Raw genomic sequence first — 20,137 nt, forward strand, 5'->3', positions numbered from 1 at the left:
CATTTACCAATGAGGGCAATTACAATTGATCCATCAATGGAAACCCATCACGATTAAACCAATCTTGGTTATGAATTGGTAAACATGATCTTAAGTAGTTAAGCGCCTGAACAAAATTTATAGATCGTACATCACTGCTCACATATTATATTATTAAATGTCTATATATATGATAGCAAGAATTTGTAGATTTTTCAAGGAACTCACAAGTTATTTCAAAATATGAAGGGCCTTGTCTTCATCAATGTCTTCATACTTGTATTGGTAATTAGCAACTCCATTCATGTATTATCCATTTGCTAAAAACTTTGTTATAGTTTTTAAGAGCTAGCATTTATATCAACACCACTCTAACCATTTGCATGTTATCGTGATATGAAATTGATAGATTAAATTATTATTGTGCATGAATCGTATTTTCTTTTTTATCATATGTTAAATCAAGATCTTCTAATTGGGTTGTTGTTCATAAATCTCTTACTTTTTTTTCCCTTTGCTCCTCTTTGTGGGAAATTTAGTTTGCAAATACCATAGAATCAAGGCATGAGCCAGGAAAGCGCCATTGGAGAAATTTGATCAAGGATGAAGTAATTGAAGACCTTATTCATTCTGATCCAAACTCACTTCTTTCTAAGAAAAAAATGGATGACTGCATTGAAACTTTGAAGGTTGAAGATGAGAAGCTTTCTGTTGAGCCTCGACCACAAGCCAAAATTTTTCGTGGTGTTGTCGAAACTAAACGTTTTGCCAAAGATATGGAATCACGACGAAGTGCCTCATTTTATCCAGATAATGCCGATGTAAAACTTTTTGTCCAAGATATAAAATTGCGGCCAAGTATCAAAGTTTATCTTGATGAAATCAAAACAAAGCTCGTTAAAGCTAGAAAGCTTCAGCCAAGTGCCTCGTTTTATCTTGATGATACCAAAATCAAACTTTTAGCCAAAGATATAGAACGACAGCTAAGTGCAACTTTTTATCGTGATGACAACAAAAGAAAGCCTACTAAAGATATAGAACCACAATCAAATCTCTCATTTTATCCGGATGATAGCAAAATAAAGTTTTTTGTTGAAGATGTAGAACCACGACCGAATGTCTCATTTTATCCAGATGATGACACCAAACTGAAGTCTTTTGCTGAAGATATAGAACCACAACCAAATGTCTCATTTTATCCAGACGATGACACCAAAACAAAGCTTTTTGTTAAAGATGTAGAACCACGTCGGACGAATATCTCATTTCATCCCAATGATGGCACCAAAACAAAGCTTTTTGTTAAAGAAGTAGAACCACGACCCAATGTCTCATTTTATCCCAATGATGACACTAAAACAAAGTTTTTTGTTGAAGATGTAGAACCACGACCAAATGTCTCATTTTATCCCGATGATGACACCAAAGCAAAACTTTTTGTTGAAGATGTAGAGCCAAGACCAAATATTTCATTTTATCCTGATGATGATACCAAAGTAAAGCTTTTTGTTGAAGATGTAGAACCACGACCAAATGCCTCATTTTATCCCGATGATGACACCAAAGCAAAGCTCTTTGTTGAAGATGTAGAACCACGACCAAATATCTCATTTTATCCCGATGATGACACCAAAGCAAAGCTCTTTGTTGAAGATGTAGAGCCACGGCCAAATGTCTCATTTTATCCCAATTATGATACCAAAGTAAAGTTTTTTGTTGAAGATAAAGAATCACAACCAAATGTCTCACTTTATCCGTACAATCTCAAAGCCAAAGTGTTCTCTGCTCATTCTCACCATGGTGAAGCTGACATAAAAGTGGCACAAACTTAACTTTATTATATGAAAGACATCCCAAGCAAAGAAGGAGAAGCAAGAATGAATGATGTTATGGTGATGAGAAGATTAATGGAGCATTTAGGAATCCCTTAGGTTATGATCCAACATGTTAATGGGTTGTGTAATTTTACTTTTCTGTTGAATATGTGGTGTGACCTTGTAAGAAAATAAGTTGTGTGTTTATGAATTACAATTATGAGGAAGCTATCTGTTTAAATTTTCCTTTCCAAATCAAATGTGAGACGGTTAATTTAATGGGATTAAATAATTTCTGATATGTTGAATGAAAATAAGTTTTTTTTAGGCATATTTAAATAATAAGATGTTTAATTAAAGTATGGAATATGTATGTGGATTAATAATTTATCACATTGGGTTATTTTATTAGATTGGACCCTATTATCTAATTAATTAAGGCTCTAGATATGTAGAAGTCTATTCCTAGTTAATTAGGATTTAATAGAAATTCTAATTGAATAAGTATATAAAAAGACCTTAGGGCTATGGTCCCAAAATACCAAAACAATAAGCACTCAGTCATTCTTGAATTCCATCTAGAGAGAGATCCTACTAAGTGTATTAGGAGTTTTTGTTGAGGAAAACCATAGTCATCCATCATCATCTTGAAGCTATCATCAATTTTTCAATGGAATCCGGTATGTTATTCTTGACAATTTGACTAGAATAGTCCTAAAGTTTATCTATTCAATATAGATTTAAAGTATTTATGCTAACAAATGGTTTGATATCCATTTTTTTAATAAAATATTAGAGGATGTGACATCAGAAAAGGTGCACCAGAATATCTCACCTCCTTAATACCCTCATCATCTCTCAATGTCAATGGTGATACATTCAATAAAAAAGAGTTTAATTATGACATGTACTTAGATATTAGATGGTGCCTCTTTAATTTCTTATTTTTAGTGAACTTCTCTTAAATAAAAAATGAGATTGCAAAATGTGGTTTCTCAACATTTTTTTTTTGTGTTTTTTTTCCTCTTCTCATACATTTATCCATATCTCTCTCTCCTCCTCCCCATTATATGTCTCTCTCTATTCACTCCCCCATCTCTACCCTTTCTCAATCTTTTTTTTATTTAAACTTTTTTTCAAAAAAAATTATACTTTTGATCTATAAAATTTGAATTTTGAAAAAAAAACGACACTTTTGGTTCTTAAAAAACTACACTTTTAATTCCTGAAATTTGAATTTTGAAGTATGTTACAAATTGGTTCCTAAGTATCAAAATTAAACAATCTAGTACCTAACATTTCAATAATATTTGATTTTGGTCCCTATCTTAACAAACTTATCTTTTGACTAACGAAAGGTCAAAAGAATTGTATTTATAATTATAAAAGTAATTAATATAATATAATTTTAAAAAATAAAAGAAAAAGAGTTTTGTTATCTCTCTCCTCCCCTCTGCCTTTTCGGCTCCCGACGTCGGTCCACTCCATTAGCAATCTCTAATTTTGATATCATGTTAAATCACCGATTGACTAAAAAATTTAAGCGAAAGAGTTATGGTAAATTTAATTATATCAACACTTCAATATCTTCTTTCCTCTCGTCTCTCATTTTTTTCCCTTTCCCTTCTCCTTATACCATTCTATTTTCTTTTTTTTCTTCTCCACTTTGCCATCAACACGGCCATCGAGGCTATACCACTTTTTTCTCTCTCTATTTCACTTCTTTTCCCCTTAGCCTATAAAGTAATGTCACTTTCAAAAGAATTAAGAAAAGAATTTATCATTATTATTGTTATTTCTACTACTATTATTCAAAAAATGTTTTTTGTTTTTCCTAATCATTTTCTTTTTCTTTTAAATTTTTTTATATCTCTCTAATTTCTCTTCTCTCTTCATTGATTTTCCTTTTTCTCATCATTTTTCTTTGAGTCTTTAGTTACTATTATTTTTTTACAGCTCTATGATTTTTCTTCAATTTCGTTAGGTAATGTATTTTTAATAAATAAATCAATTGTTAAAATATTTCTTGTATATTATTAACTTTGAAAGAAAATAATTATCTTCTTTCCTCTTTTGATGTTTTATTTTTGTGTTAACTACTAATAAGAAACACTTATATTTTTAAAGAATAAACATTTATTATTGAATTAAATAAATGTGATTATGCTTGATCTTTTTACCTAAATGTTTAATTACTAAGTCAACATACAAATAAATATTAGGATAATTACAATTGGTAGCATCTTTAGGAAGAATAACCAAGTGTATTTCATTTTTAAAAAAATTGCAAATATAGATAAGTCTATTAGTAATAAACTTCTATTGTTGATAGACTCCCAATAGACTTCTATCATTGATAGACTCTTACTAGTGATATGTTCTATCACTTATAGACTCCTATCAATAATACAGTCTATCACCGATAGACTATTTAAATTTGACTTTTTTTTTTTACATTTATGTTATATCTGCTAATACTTTGGGTCTAATGTCTATATTTGCAACTGTCCCTAAATATTAATGAGGGATTCAAACATAAGAAAGAAGCCCAAAATATTTACACAAATGGCAACATATCAACCCAGCCTAAAACGAATTAAATAATGCAACAAAACCTATGTAAATTGGCGAAAAAGCCTAACTCAACTCACACAAAACACCACTCCCTCACTACTCATTATTTTTTTTTCTTTTTAAACCCTTAAGATTTTAATTGTTTCATTATTTCCAGATTTGGAATTTATTTTCAAAACGTTCTTCCTTCATCATCTTCAGCCTCTTACAAATCAGCCTTGCAGATCTAAAAATATTACATTTTTCATTTATTTTCTTCATCTTCATTTTTTAGCAGCTATTTTTCTCTCTACTGATTTCAACCCTCTGTTCAATGAGTGTACATCTGAAGGTGGGTGTTGTGTAAACCTTGGAAAGTAATCGGTAAGAATGATTCGTATTGGGGTTGATGCCCAAATCTTCATAGGGTCCTATAGTTTGTAAACATTGTTGAACAAACTCATTCTGTATTTAATAAAATATATGATATTTTATTCATTTTCTATAAAAATATATGATATTTTAGTTACATTAACCACAAACTAATAAACTAACATCCAAGGTTTTCTTTGTAACTTAAACATGTATGTAGAGACATACGGGTGGATCATGTTTAAGTGATAACCTAAATAGTCTGTAGTAGATGGATAAGGCTGGGTACCTTATCCTTGTGATACTATGAGTATGACCCGCTCTGTAGGTGTTATAATTATTGTAAAGTAGTTTGTCTAAAACCGGACCACGAAATGTTTAGTCAGATTCTGATCATCCATGTATAGACATGCGAGCGAGAAAATTCTATACAAAGGAGTTTGTATAAAATTGGACCACGAAATGTTTAGTCTCATTATATAATGTCGTTCATAATAGAGACTTACATTTCACCATGATGACCATAGGTAACCTGACCTGAATCCTGAGTGAGTTGTGAACTCCTACCTACTACGAAACACATACACAAATACGGCTACACGATGCGGATACGATCGGATATGACGATTTGTCAATTTCTTAAAAACTAAGATACGATACGTCTAAGGATGTGTCATTTTTTTATATATATTTTTCATATATATATATGTCTAAAAAACAAGGATACTGATATGTTGAACATAATTTTTTTTTTTTTTTTTTTAAAAAAAACTAGGATATAGATAAATTTAGCATACAAGTTAATAACAATAGCACAAAATATAATACAAACACTAAAATACAATACAAAAAACAACATCTGAGATGTTGAAGTATAATAGTTAATAAAATGCAATAGAAAAGTGTCTCATATTGCAAAGAAGAAGAAGAAGAAGAAGAAGAAGAAGATTAGAGAGAGAAGTATGAAGATAAACGAAGAACTTATTGTTGAAGATATCCAAATGGATCATTTTTTGGTGGACTTTGTGAGGACTCAAATGTGAAGATGAAGATTAGATGATTCTAGTCTAGGGTTTGGTCCATTATTTATTCTTTTTTTCTTTAGTTTTGGACTCGAGTAGTGAGCTTTTTAAATAGGTTGCCTAATTTTGGATTGGGAAAGATTAGATGAGTTACTTATCTTTTTTCTTAGAAAAAAAGTACGCATAGAAATAGATACGTCAAATCGCGTGTCAGATACGCTATCTAGAAAGTATATGAAAGTATGGATACGTCCAATCGTATGTCAGATACGTATCTGGGAAGTATCTGGAAGTATCGGTATCCGATACGTGTCTAATACTGATTATTTGCCTCACATGAAGTATCTGTGCTTCATAGTCTGCCTATGAGGGTAGTCCTTTGATTTATAGGTGAGAGTGGCCAGATGTCGACTCAACAAACTTATCATTTTGGGGATTCATTTGATTGGGGAGCTAGGAACATAGCTATACAAGATGAAATTAAATTCTTCCCTGAGGTAAGGGTAAGTAGATAAATTCCTCTCTTAAAGGCTGATTTCGGGTTTTGAATAATGTGGCGCTACATCCTCCCCTAGCTCGAGAGGGATTCAGTATTAATTGGACTATGATCTATTATTCATTAGCAGGATCATTGGTACTTAAGGAGTTAGATATAACTATAGGGGCAAAATGGTAATTAGCCTAACTATACTTACGACCAATTTGTGAAGGATCATCGTACCATTGATTGGTTATATCCAATGGACACAGAAATATATTTGTAGTGCGAAGAGTGCAGATACGGGTCTTTAGTGGAGTGCTCGATAGTTAACGGATGATGAATAATGTAATTAAAGAGTTTAATTAATTATTCATGTACCATTGAAGCTTCAAGCTACAGGTCCATGAAGTCCCCTTGATAATTGAATAGGATTTAGTTGAGAATAAGTTTTTGGATTAATTTGAATTGTTCAAATTAATAGAGGGATTTAATTATATATGATATAATTAAGTTGTTTCCGTTATATGTGATATAATTGTATAATGTATTTGATACATTATAGCTTAATGGGAGGAAATAAATAATTGAATGAGATTCAAATATAGTTTCTATGAATTGGATTCATAGTTGTTAAATTTATTATAAACATGATTTATATTGAATTCAATGTAAAAGAGAAAAAAATGCTTTCTTCTTCTTCTGGTTGGTTGGTCAATCAAGATTGAGAAATTGTAAACAACAGAAGTGTTCTGTGCCTTTGATTTTTTTGTGAAAATTCTCAATCTCTCCTCTACATTAAGTTTTCCCGCATAACCAAAATAGTCAGAGTCCACCACTCCTGGGTTCTCACCTTGAGAATACCAAGCTAACATTCGTGGTAGTATTCAGTTTTGTTCACGATTAATCTTGAAGAAGGTCTTCAAGTTGTCCGTGATTTGTTTTATGTGCATGTTATATATTTTATTATATTATATGAACTATATTTTGTTTCAATTAAATAAATATGAAATAGTTATTTGAAAACGAAAAACATAAATTTTTTTTTATTAAATACATGTTTGTTTCTAATTATTCAAATATTGAAACAATAAACGAGATATAAAAGATAAAAAAAAAAAAAAAAACGAAAAATGAGAACGTTATCAAACAAGTCCTTTAAAATTGGAAAGTATTAGTTTAAAAAACAAAATTCAAGACACGAGTAAAAGTACTAAGAACATAAAATATGACCTTGAATTTTTGTGGTGAAAAGAATTCAATGAATATTGTAGAGACTAAGGCATCAGTAATTAGGCATATAGGACAATGAGGTATATTAGCAACAATTGGGGGGTCAAAGTTCTTGGAGCAAAAGTTGTGGTGGATGATCTGATTGATATCCATAAGAAATGGCCTGTTGAAACAACTTTTCAATTTTTGTTATACTTCTCCTATCCTTATGTATAATTTGTTTTGTAAATCTTTCTCACTCTATTATAAATTGGTGCTCATTGTACATAAAAAAAATATTGAGAAATAGATAGAGAAGTTTATTTACTTCGGGTTTATTTATGACATGGACACATAATTATCCTCTAGAAGTCAAGTTTGATTCTTTGGAGGTTGTCCAATTGTTAAATCTTCAAGACTTTGATTTATCTGAAGTTGATGTTCATTACAACTAATTAGACTTTTCTTGATACATGAACAGTGGCAAAAATATGGAGAGAGAGTAAAAAAAATGTCATTAAAGTCAAAATCACATGTTTTTTATTGAAAAAAATGAGTTTTTTTGAGTTTTTAGAAATTTATAACAGTTTTTTCGTGTCACTATTTTATGATTGAAAATAAAAACTATTAAATATAGATAAAAAGTCGATTTTGGCAGGAAAGACATAAAAATTTGGATTTTTGTTAAAGAGAGACTCTTAGTCTGGCTGGTTTCATCAATATATTTCAATTTTGTGAGGTCCTTAGGGAGGAGAACAAAATTGTTCATAATTTAGTTTCTTTAGCATCCTCTTAGGGTTCTCTTCAATCTAGAAATATGTATTTCTAGCTTATGCTCTTCCCGTAAAGGGAGGTGATAAACCCTTATTTGATGGTGTTTATTGTTTCGATTTATTTGTTTTCCAAAACAAGTGCATGTTTGCAGGCTTTCACTCAAACTACTCTCCCAAGTCTAATATATACCTCAAATTGAGCAAGATGTTTAAAACCATCAACATGTGGTTCAATTTAAGGTCTATGTAGAAAAATACTATGAAAATTTGGTTTGGTTTTCTTAAAAATATAATAAAGCATTCAAAATTGTATACCATTTGAATTCATATTTAAATGGTACACAATTTTAAATGTTTTATTAGAATAACTTATTCCCAAGAATTATGTTGTCTTTGCTCTTGTATTTTCAAGGATCTGTCAAATGTTCATCTATGAGTTTTTTCATGTTATAAACAATATTCAAAGTGCTTTCGTTTTTTTTTTTTTCCTTTTAACAAAAATATTTTAAACTATTTTTTTTCACTCAAATATTATTACAATCGATTGATATATGATAATTTTAGGTTAATAACTAACTTTTATTACTAATCGCCAAGTATAGCTTGAATTTAGAATTTATATGATTTATACTTAATTAATTAACTATATTTTGAAATAAATTAATAAATTAAAATGATTTCAAACTAATTTGTTAGAGTCGTATTATTGGTTCCATATTTGTTTAAGGGTAATGATTTCGATGGTGTTTGTTTCTCACAAAAGATGTCACTATTATTTGTTTCCTTATTTGAAAATTTTTGTCCAGTTATTTATATGGATTATTTTCTTTCCTATGGTCTGTAGAATTCATTTGAGGATGTTTTCCTTTTCCAATGTGTCTATTTATTTGCAAGTATTGATCTTTGCCAGGATTGTCGATTATATATGAATATACTTGAAGCTTTTGTTTTCTGGTCTGGCCGAAATTTGCATCACCAATCTTGAATTGTTCTTTGTTCATTATTGATCTGTTGTGCAAACCGTTGTTAAGGCTTTCTGTGTGAGAAGCAATTCACATTCTTAGGAGGAGCCTAGGGCTTTATTCTTATGAAAGATTCTAGGTCTTAGGGGAACCTAAAACTTCACTACGTGAGAAGGAGCTTTCCAACTTAGGGTGTACCTAAAATCATATAAATGAGGGTTGTTCACTGAACAAAGGGAAGATAGCATCAAATAAGGAGGGAGTCCAAACACTGAGAGGAATCAAAGTGTTTTAACACTAATATTAACATAATTAGGGAGCCTAAGTTCTTTAAAGATGCAATGTTGTATCTAATGGGAACCTAGATGGTCACTGAGTTAAGCTCTATATAAGTCACTATAATAGTCCTTACATTACAGATAAGTATTGCGTGTAATTGTTTGACTCTTGAATATTAGTGAATTATTTTTCCTGGACATACTGCCCTGAAATATAGATAGTCATCATCAAATTGGGTTACCAATTTTTATGTGTTCTTTCTTGATTCTCTGATTATTGTTATTTTCTTGCTACAACATGTGCTTATGCATTCTGTTTAACATCTGTGATCTGCATGACGAATTATCCATTCTTTTCACTAATTAACTAAGATAATTTAGACCACATTCTTTGGAATCAATTTACTAATTAAACTTACACTGTGTTTGAACAAGTGAAAAAAAAAAAAGATTTTAAACAAAACCATCTTTCCCTGTAGGTGCTTATGGAAAAATCAATAATTTAAACTCTCATTAGTCGAACTTAGACAATCAAAAGTGTTCGCTTAAAAAAGAATTAATAAAGAAAAAGCACTTTGGAAAGCTTGGATAAATTTTAAAGGTAGATTATACGAACTTTTAAATTAACCTAAAAATTTTAAGTACGTTTTTAGTTATTAATATTTTAAAAAACATTTTCAGTCATATACAGTTATTGAATACTAATTACACTTTAAAGTTTAATGATTACCTTTTTCAAAGGTACTTGCAGAGAAAATTGATTTTGTTAAAAAAAAAAAAAAAAAAAACTTATAAGTGTATTCCAAACACACAATAATAACTGACATAAATTTATTTTCATTCATTAAAATTGGTAAGAATTAGTTAAATTAAATTTCTGAAACTGAATTTAATTCAGTGGTGATTGACATACATCTTTTTCTAAAATTTGAAATTTAATTCTTCTTCCATTTAATCTTGTACTTAAAAAAGTGAAAAGAAAAAAACTAGATTGGATTTGGACCAAATCAAATGAAATTGCATAGAAAGTTTAATAATTAGACAATGTTAATATAAAATATCAATTTCTTGAGAATGTTAATATAAAATTAACTAATAATTGAAAAACTTTTTTTTAAAAAAATAATAATTGAAAATAAATTAGTTTATATTCATTATTTGAATTAACTTTTTTTTTAAAAAAAAAAATTAACTTGATTAACTATTATTCCATATTTATAATGATCATTCATCATCCTACATCAGTCACACAAAATAAACATTTATTTTCAAGAAAATTTTGATGGCTTTCAAAATAAAAACCAATAATCTTTTATTCCTAGCAATATTGTTCCAAACATCTTATCATTAGATTTATTACTCGATTAATTAACATGTATTCCTTTCCTTTGAAGTTGAAGGTTCAAATTTTCTTTTTCTCCAAGTTTAGTATATTCAACAAATAAATTAAAGGGACATTTGCAAATGTAGCAATCCTATCCAAAATATTAGCAGATATAGTATAATATTTAGAAAAATTACAAATATGGTAAAATTTAAATAATCTATCAATGATAGACCATATTGCTTATAAGAGTCTATCAATGATAGATCATATCGCTGGTAAGAGTCTATCGACGATAGACTAGAAGTCGATCGTTGATAGACTTTGCTATATTTGTAATTTTTTAAAAATGTTATTATACACTTGATTATTATCTCTAAAAATGCTACCCATTACAATTACCCTAAATTTAAACCCCTCCCCACAAGAGTCTTAGCTTGAATAAGTGATTTGAAAAGGTACAAGTGAAAAAACACTTCTCTTAAAGCACTTTAAAGGAGAAAAATATAGTAATTTAGGCTTGTTTGATAACCATTTTTTTTTTTACCTAAGACTCTAATCACTACTTGTACTCGTAAGTTTTTATACTTTATTATTTAATATTTACTAATGTTTAAAAAATGAAGTCAAGTTTTGAAAATGAAAGAAAAAAATGTTTTTGAAAAGTAGTTCCACTTGACTAGAAATTAAATGTATCTTTACAAGGAAGAAAATTATAATTGAAATATTTGAAGAAAACAAGGGTAAATTTCAAGAAAATAGAAAATAAAATCATTGTCAAACCAACTCTTAATTCTTATTTTAGATATTTTGAGAATGAATTTGAGATTACTTTTGAGAATGAATTTGAGATTACTTTTAAGAATAAAAATGTCTTGAAAAAGGATTGAGATTATCTCTTTTAACTTTGAATAAGGTCTGAAAAGTTTGTGTGGGAATAAAATCGTTTTCATATATATTTTTTTTTTGATAAATGTGGAATAGAATAATCGAATCTCATATCTCAAAAGTGATAGTATATATGTTCATATTAGTTAAATTAGACTCAGGTTAGGATTTCCGTACATCATTAATTCCTATTGATGGAGAATATGTTTATACCCCTTCAAATAGTGTAGTTTTTTTTTCTTTATGCCCACTCTATCTTTTTCTCTTTCGTCTTCTTTATTAATAATATTCATTTCCAATAATTGTAATTAAATAATTAATGAAAAGTTATTTAGAATCAAATAATTTCAAATTAGTTTCTACTTCACTTTTATTTATAATTAGTTTAGAAGGTTACATCATAAAAAATAAATGATATTGGTTACCGTTATAACTTTGAATTTTGAAAAGTTTCATTTTAATTCTTGAAATTTGAAATTTGTAGGGGTTAAGGCCAACTCACATCTCCTCTTTACACACGTCAATGAAGAGAAGGTAGAAGAATTGGGACTTATCCTCGATAGGGAATTTGGCACCTCTGTGTGGCCTGAGACAAATTTCTACAGTTTCGTTCGTAAAAGAATGAATGAAACCCCAAGTTTATAGCTGCACTATATACAAAGCATGATAACACTACTTAGTAGGTATGTTTACCTTTGTCCCTAAAAGTTTGTTCAGACTCTTTTGTTGAAAATTGACTTAAGTATCGAAGTGTGTGTGACAAACATCACAGCGTGGTGAACTACTTTGATTGTTTTACAAGTGTGTCCTAATTTCTAAAATATAAATTTATCATCAGTGGTACGCGTGAAAGTAGGGTAAGTTTCTTAAACTTTCCACCCTAAAAGTTTGTTATGACCCTTTTGTTGAAAAACTGTGATAAAGTTGTATTAGTTATAACCTATAAAGTATTTGCACTAAAAAAAATCTATAAATTATATATTAAAAAAACATTAATCGAAAGATATTTTTAAAGTTTATTACATAAATCTTTTTATCATATCTTCTATTCATTTAAAAAAAACTATGTATTTATTACATCAATATTTTAAAGAAGAATTCATATACTCCCAAGGAGTTTATTGAATTATTTATCATACAAGATCAAGAAAAAATATTGCCTTTTCATGTTTTAAAATGTTATGTGTCTTATCGTTCTTCTTTTAGGTAGAAAATAAACATTAATTAAACGAGATTAAAAAAAAATGCAATAAAATAGTAAAACAATTACTTGATGTTGCGTGCTGGTTTATTTGCTTTTGGTCAAATTAACTTGCAAGTTTGTGCTAAGATGAACATAATCGACTATTATCAAATGTGTACGATAATTTCAAAGTTAGAAGTTTAATCCTTCCATCTCGTAATTATTAAAAAAAAAGAAAAAGAAAAAGAAAAGCTTATAAGTTTGTGTCATTTTGAACTCTAAATTTTTAAAAGTGTCTAATAAATTTTGGTTAAATTACAAATTTGATTCATGTTTGGAGAAAATTCAAATATAATCTTTATGGTTTTAAAAGTTAGAATTTAGTCCTGGAACAAAATTTCATAAATAATTTCGATGGTTTAACAAATCCCTCATAAATAGACTCTGTAGGGATTACTTATGTCTATGAGTGTTTTATCAAACCACATAAACTAATTTTCAATTATAAATCTAGGGATCAAATTTGTAATTTAACTTAAGTTTTTCAATTTTTTTTTTATCTAATAGGTCCTTTAAAAATTCAAAATTTTAAAAATTAACTATTCTATTAGATGTAAAATTAATTTTTATGATTAATGGGAATCAAAACTTCAAATTATGTGTCTAATATGTCTATAACTTAAAAAAAATTGTTCAATAGGTCCATTTCTCTCAAAATCCCTTTCTTCCAAAATAGCCAGAGCCCACAAAACTCATGGATTCTTACCCAGAGAATATTGAAGCAATCAAGCGGTGGTGTCCATTGTGGGGTATTGAGTTTGTGTTTTTTTGGAGAAAGAGGATATATGAAGAAGATCATTCTTCAAGAGTTAGTTCTCTCACCCTAATTCTCTCATTTCTTTTTTGTTTGCATGCTGTAAAAGATTATGCATAACATTTGTACTTTGTAATTTTGATTTTGTGAAAATAAATTTTGGATCGATTTCCACGCTTTTGCAGAAGGACCTTCAAAGGTTCTTTCATCATGGTCCTCCAATAAGCAAACAGTCATTACTTGGACAAGCACCGAGTTCGAATACTGTGCTTTGGCCCACGCTATGGTCGAGGTTGCCTGGCTTTTACCATTACTAAATGAGTTGGGGGTAAACTCCGGAGCCAAACCAATAATACGGTGCGACAACTTAAATGCAGGAGCCTTGGCAATCAATCCAGCTTTTAACGCTTGCATGAAACATATCGGAATCGACGTCCATTTTGTTCGAGATCGAGTACTTAAAGGTCATCTTGAGGTTTGATACGTCCCCAAAGCAGACCAGTTTGCAGACTGTCTGACAAAAGTGCTTACTCATACTTAGTTCTCGTATCTTCTGTCCAAACTCGGAGTACTCGAAATACCCACTCGTTTGAGAGGGATGTTGAAGATAATAATCAGCCAAGAGTCAGCGGACCAATCAGCAACATAGCTGGCAGTAGTAAGGAAGAAGCTTCAAATTTAGTTAATGAGGTGGTAAAATTCTAGAACACACTCCACAGGCACAAATATGTTGAAGAGGAATATTCCTCTCAACCAATACTCTTGTGACATCTGTATTCTATTATTCCTTGTATTTTTTTTTCATCAATATTCGTTTACCCTGATTGTTAGGGTTTCAGTGTATAAAAGGGTCAATCAGACCTCTCAATAGCATATACGAAATATAAGAAGAAATACCCTCTAAATCAGACTACTCTCATTCTTGTTTTCCTTGTGCATGGTAATTTGCATTTTCATGTGAAGGCTTCTTTGAGAAAAATAAATAGTTTGACCAGTGTGAGGATATGAGATAGTTTGGGAGTTTAAGTAAAAGTCTCAAATGGACTAGGACAGAAAAATGGCATCCATTAAAATTATATAAGTCAGTATAATTATTTTAGGAAAAAATTACCATTTTAGTTTCTAAAATTTAGATTAGGTTCCTTAATTTTTAAGTTCAACAATTTTACTCCTCATGCTTGCATTTGATTCCATTTTAATCCCTTCATCTTCATGTAAAGTTTTTTAACTATTAGTTTTTAGTTTTTAGTTTTTCTTTTAAGAAAAAAGACCTTACAAACTAAGGAGTGTCTGGAGTGCATAATTAGTTATAATAGTTTGTGGTTATTATAATCTATGAGCTTATAATAGTATGCAAATTTAAATAGTTTGCTTTTAAGTATAAACTATTTTAGTATGGATTAAAAGGTCTACATTGGAGGTTAAGGTTTATGCATTTGAGTTGCTGATTTGTTTAACATGGAGTTTTTTGTTATGGGTTTAGATTGTTTTGTCTATTTTTGTGTTATATTATAAAAGTATTAGTATTTTAAATATCATATTTCGTAAATAAAGATACATATGCACAAGATAGGTGAGATTAGACTAAAAATATATCAACGAAAAATATTTTAATCATGCAGGTGCACCCAAAGAGATGATGCATTCATATTTTAGTTTCACAAAAATGTGTAAGATGAAATATTCAAACGTCTTGAATGAACTATATTTATGATACACAATTATATCAGTTATAAAATAAATTTTATAAAAAGTTTATAATCGAGCCACCTATGAGAACCAAACGACAAGTTTTATTGTTATTATTATTATTATTCATTGTTTTTTTCCTTTTAAACTTTTTCTAACAATAGAAGATAGAGTGGTTATGAAAAATATAATATCTCCAATCCTTCCCAATAATGGAGGTCCTGATTAGGTCACCCATCAAAACTTATCTGTTTGTTTAAGAAGTTTCCCTTCTTTTTCGTGATTCTATATGATTTTTTAAAACAGTCGTAAATATAGTAATCAGATTCAAAATATTTTTAGATATTGTACAATACAAAATAATTTACAGATGTATAGTGATAGACCACATCATTAACAATTGTCAGAAGAAGTCTATCAGTGATAGAGTCTATTATTTATAAATTTTTCTATATTTACAATTCTTCTACAATGTTGTTATATACTTAATTATTATTTCTAAAAGGGTTACTGAAAATAATTATTTATTTATTTTATTCTATTTGTCATTGAGTGAAATAAAATGAATTCGATGGAATTTTATTAAATTTTGATGTAAATTACTTATTTAAACTATGTGCAATTTCAATTTCTATTAATAAATCAAGATTATTGTGTTTTTTTTTTTTTTTTTTTTTTTTTACAATCATGCAGGATAGAGCATAAATTAATAATTTAAACTTTTTTTTAAATTTTATTCCTTTAAATTTTCCTAAAATCTGTGTGGTGAAAATGGGCGTAGGTAGATTTAACTTTTTAAGTCACATTCGACGATCTTATAATAGGATGGTTGATAGTGTAGTGCCTTGGGTAGTAGGATGGGGGGTAGATCTCATATTTGTGGGATGATTTTCTAATTGACTTTGTCATTTGGTTGTAGCAAATATGACACAATTCCTTCATAATTGTGTTTTGTTTTGTTTTTCTCAAAGAAAAAAAAAAATTATGTATACATTTTAACTTTATTTTATTAATTGGCTTTTTTAAAATAAAAATATATTATATATTTATAGCAAAAAAATTACAAAATGTTTTGTATTTTGAAACTTTTTGTTATAAGTTTAAATATTTTTAAATTTTTTATTTAAAAAAAACCATTTTAAAAAATCAATAATGTGTTTGTTGAGATTTCTAGTGGTATTTTTATATTATATATATAATATATAAGGATATAATAATTTTTGATGGGGTGTTTAAATTAAAAAGGTATATATTTGTGGGTGGTTAAATTAAAAAAGTATATATTTGTGGGTGAGTACGTTAATAAAGTTCATCAATGAATATATAAATAGAAATAGAAATACATATGATAATTAAATTTATTTAAAATATTTCATATTTCAAACAAGATAAAAACTTTAAAATCTTAGATTTCAAAAACCACATGATTTAAAATCACTTTAATTTCAAAGGAGAAAGTAAGGCCAATCATTTTTTTTTCCTTTTTGCGTTTTGAAAATTCATTCTAGTTTCTCTCCATTTCCTACAACGTTTACATCTTTTTTAAATAAAAAATGTTGAATTCTTAACCCAAATTTAAAAATAAAATAAAATTTTAAAAGCTATTTTTTTTTTTTTAATTTTCAAATTATTTTGACTTGATTTTTAAAAACATTGATAAAAAGTAGATAGAACTATAAGAAATATAGAGGTAAGTGGAAGAAGTATTTATAGGTTTAAGTTAAAAAAAAAAACAAATAATAGTCACGGGTTAAATGTACTACATTGAGGTCTATATATGGACTAATGTTTAAACAATCCGGGGTAATATGTGTTCCCTCATTCGGTTAGTATCTATAAGTAGAATATATATATATATATATATATATCAAGATTTCAATTTTACGGATATATCGATGGACATATGACAAGATATCAATATTAATATTGACGAACATTTCTATAAATAAAATATTTTATTAAAATTATTTAAAGTAATAATTAAGTTGTTAGTAAAGATATTGTTATTAGTGTGTATCTCCATTTTTGAGTTAATAGATTTTTTTTTTTTTTTTTTTTTTTTTATGGTTTATGGATATTTATAAAAGATATATAGGAAATATCGATTAATCTTTACTATTGATCTTGAACTTTCTAACTTACAGATATATTTTTTTACAGATTATATCAATATATCGACAAATATTTCAATCATTGGTTAGTATTTAATCTCACTGCAGTTTGAGCACAAGAATGTCTGTGCTCGACTTCAACCTTGAGGCGGTCATTATGTGGAACTTTTGGTATATGTATCATCGCTTCTTGGTCAACTAAAATCGAATGTCTAATAATTACAACGTTGCTTTCATGCCCTTAATTGGCAGGCATAAGTGTAAAAGCCCTTGTTTGCAATATATATTCTAGTTGGCTTGTTTTCGGGTGAGGAGTGCTGTTCTCTAGTTCTTCCTCGAATATCTTCTTTTTCTTGACCAAATATTCATTTTCGATATATAGAACTATAAATTATCATTTTTATGTTTTGTAGATCTATATTTTTTTTTTTAAAAAAATATCAAATATGCGTTAATGACCTCTTTGACACGAACTTAAAAGTTTAAAGACTTATTAGATATAAATCGAATGTTTTGGGATCGATTAGATACTTTTTTATAAAACTCAGAAGATTTAATAAACACAAAATTCTAAAATCTAAAGGTCCTATTAAACATTTTGGTTAATATCAAGGACTAAACCTGTAATTATTAACATTTAATTTATATATAAATAGCAAGCGTTTGGAGCTCATGTATGCATAGAACGAAGGCAAGAGGCTTAGCTTAGTATTGAGAAAGATATGAAGATCAAACCAACCTTTGGAATCACTCTCATTTTGTCTCTTTTGGTATATGAATTTCTTTTTTATCACTCTATTTTTATTTCTTGTGAGTGTTTTTTTTTTTACATATAATTGTTGGTTTTTTCTGTTTGAAACCTTCATTTTCTATATATAAGAAACTTGTTTATTTTTTCAAAATAAAATTTTCTTGCTACCTAGAAAAGGGTAATAATCTCTCATCATTTTCTTTCTTTCTTTCCATGTTGGGCAATTTAGCTTGTCAGCAGCATAGAGTCGAGGTATGAACCAGGAGGGCAATGGAGAAATGTGATTGAAGATGAGACATTTCAAGTAGTAACTAAAGAAAAAGAAGATTGCCTTGAAGACAAAAAGATTGGAAATGAAGAGTCTTTTATCAAGGATATAGAACCACGACCAAGTGTCACGTTTTATCCAGATGATGCCAAAGTCAAACTTTTTACCAAAGACATTGAACCACGACCAAGTACCACGTTTTATCCCACTGATGTCAATGCCAAACTTTTTACCAAAGATATTGAACCACGACCAAGTACCACGTTTTATCCAAATGATGTCAAAATCAATTTTTTTGCCAAAAATATTGAACCACGACCCAGTGTCACATTCTACCCTAATGACAACAAAGTCACACAATTTACCAAAGACATTGAACCACGACCAAGTACCACATTTTATCCCGCTGATGTCAAAGCCAGACATTTTACCAAAGATATTGAACCACGACCAAGTACCACATTTTATCCCGCTGATGTTAAAGTCGGACTTTTTACCAAAGATATTGAACCACGACCAAGTACCACATTTTATCCAGATGATGTCAAAATTAAACTTTTTGCCAAGAATATTGAACCACGACCTGGTGTCACATTCTACCCTAATGACAACAAGGTCAAACAATTTACCAAAGATATTGAACCACGACCAAGTACTACATTTTATCCTACTAATGTCAAAGCCAAACCTTTTACCAAAGATATTGAACCACGACCAAGTGTCACGTTTTATCCCGATGATGTCAAAATCAAACTTTTTGCCAATGATATTGAACCACGACCCAGTGTCACATTCTACCCTAATGACAACAAAGTCAAACAATTTATCAAAGACAATGAACCACGACCAAGTACCACAATTTATCTCACTGATACCAAAGCCAAACATTTTACCAAAGATATTGAAGTACAGCAAAATTTCACATCTTACCCAGATGATACCAACACAAATGGCGAAGTTGACATACAGATGGCACAAACTTAACGTCATGTCAATACTAACCAGAGGAGAAGGACGATTAGGGTAACTGGAAAATTGATGGACTCTTTTAGAATCCATTGTCTTTATGATCCAACTAATAGTGTGGTTCGTACTTTATATTTCTGTTGAATGTGGGTGTGACTTGTAAAATAAATAAATTATTTGTTAAAAGAATGATTATGAGGAAGCTGTTTGATGAGATCATCCTTCGTCTTTATAGTCCTTGACCTTTTGTTGATAATCATTTAGTTCTTGTATTTTCAAATTTATAACGATTTAGTCCTCAGACGTTAACAAGTAACAGTTGAATCCTTATACTTTACAATTTGTAACCAATTAATCCTTACAGTGAAAAATATTTGTTCGCACGAGATTTCAAGAGAAATTTATTTCGTGGAACTTGAACTTTGTATTTCTATTAATTTTGTAGAAAGTGAGTACAATCTCTAATACACATATTTTGATGCTTTAAAAATAAACTATAAACTTCTAGTTGATCTTCTTGAACGATCGGCCTTTGGGCTTATTGATCTTCTTGAATGATCGGCCTTTGGGATTGTTGATGATCGGCTTTTGGGCTTGTTAACGAATTTTGGGCTTGTTGATCTTCTTGGGTGATCGGCCTTTGGGCTTGTTGATCTTCTTGGGTGATCGGCCTTTGGGCTTGTTGATCTTCTTGGGTGAT

General features: G+C 29.1%; 2 protein-coding genes across 2 annotated transcripts; both read left to right on the forward strand.

Moving 5' to 3' along the window:
• The first annotated feature begins 641 nt into the window (after positions 1-641).
• On the forward strand, positions 642-1,811 carry LOC120077349. Its single transcript, XM_039031233.1, has one exon. The coding sequence runs from the start codon at positions 642-644 to the stop codon at positions 1,809-1,811; it is 1,170 nt and encodes a 389-aa protein (XP_038887161.1).
• A 16,363-nt stretch (positions 1,812-18,174) lies between these two features.
• Positions 18,175-19,455, forward strand: LOC120077350. Its single transcript, XM_039031234.1, has 2 exons — positions 18,175-18,222; positions 18,433-19,455. Exons 1-2 carry the CDS (start codon positions 18,175-18,177, stop codon positions 19,453-19,455), a joined length of 1,071 nt encoding a protein of 356 aa, XP_038887162.1.
• The last annotated feature ends 682 nt before the right edge of the window (positions 19,456-20,137 follow it).

Source organism: Benincasa hispida, chromosome 5 (genome assembly GCF_009727055.1).
Source record: "Benincasa hispida cultivar B227 chromosome 5, ASM972705v1, whole genome shotgun sequence".
NCBI lineage: Eukaryota > Viridiplantae > Streptophyta > Magnoliopsida > Cucurbitales > Cucurbitaceae > Benincasa > Benincasa hispida.

Coding starts and splice junctions, on each gene's coding strand:
- LOC120077349 (XM_039031233.1), top strand. CDS start 642: ATGGATGACTGCATTGAAACTTTGAAGGTTGAAGATGAGAAGCTTTCT.
- LOC120077350 (XM_039031234.1), top strand. CDS start 18,175: ATGAAGATCAAACCAACCTTTGGAATCACTCTCATTTTGTCTCTTTTG. Junction 18,223..18,432: donor CTCTCATTTTGTCTCTTTTG/GTATATGAATTT, acceptor TGGGCAATTTAG/CTTGTCAGCAGCATAGAGTC.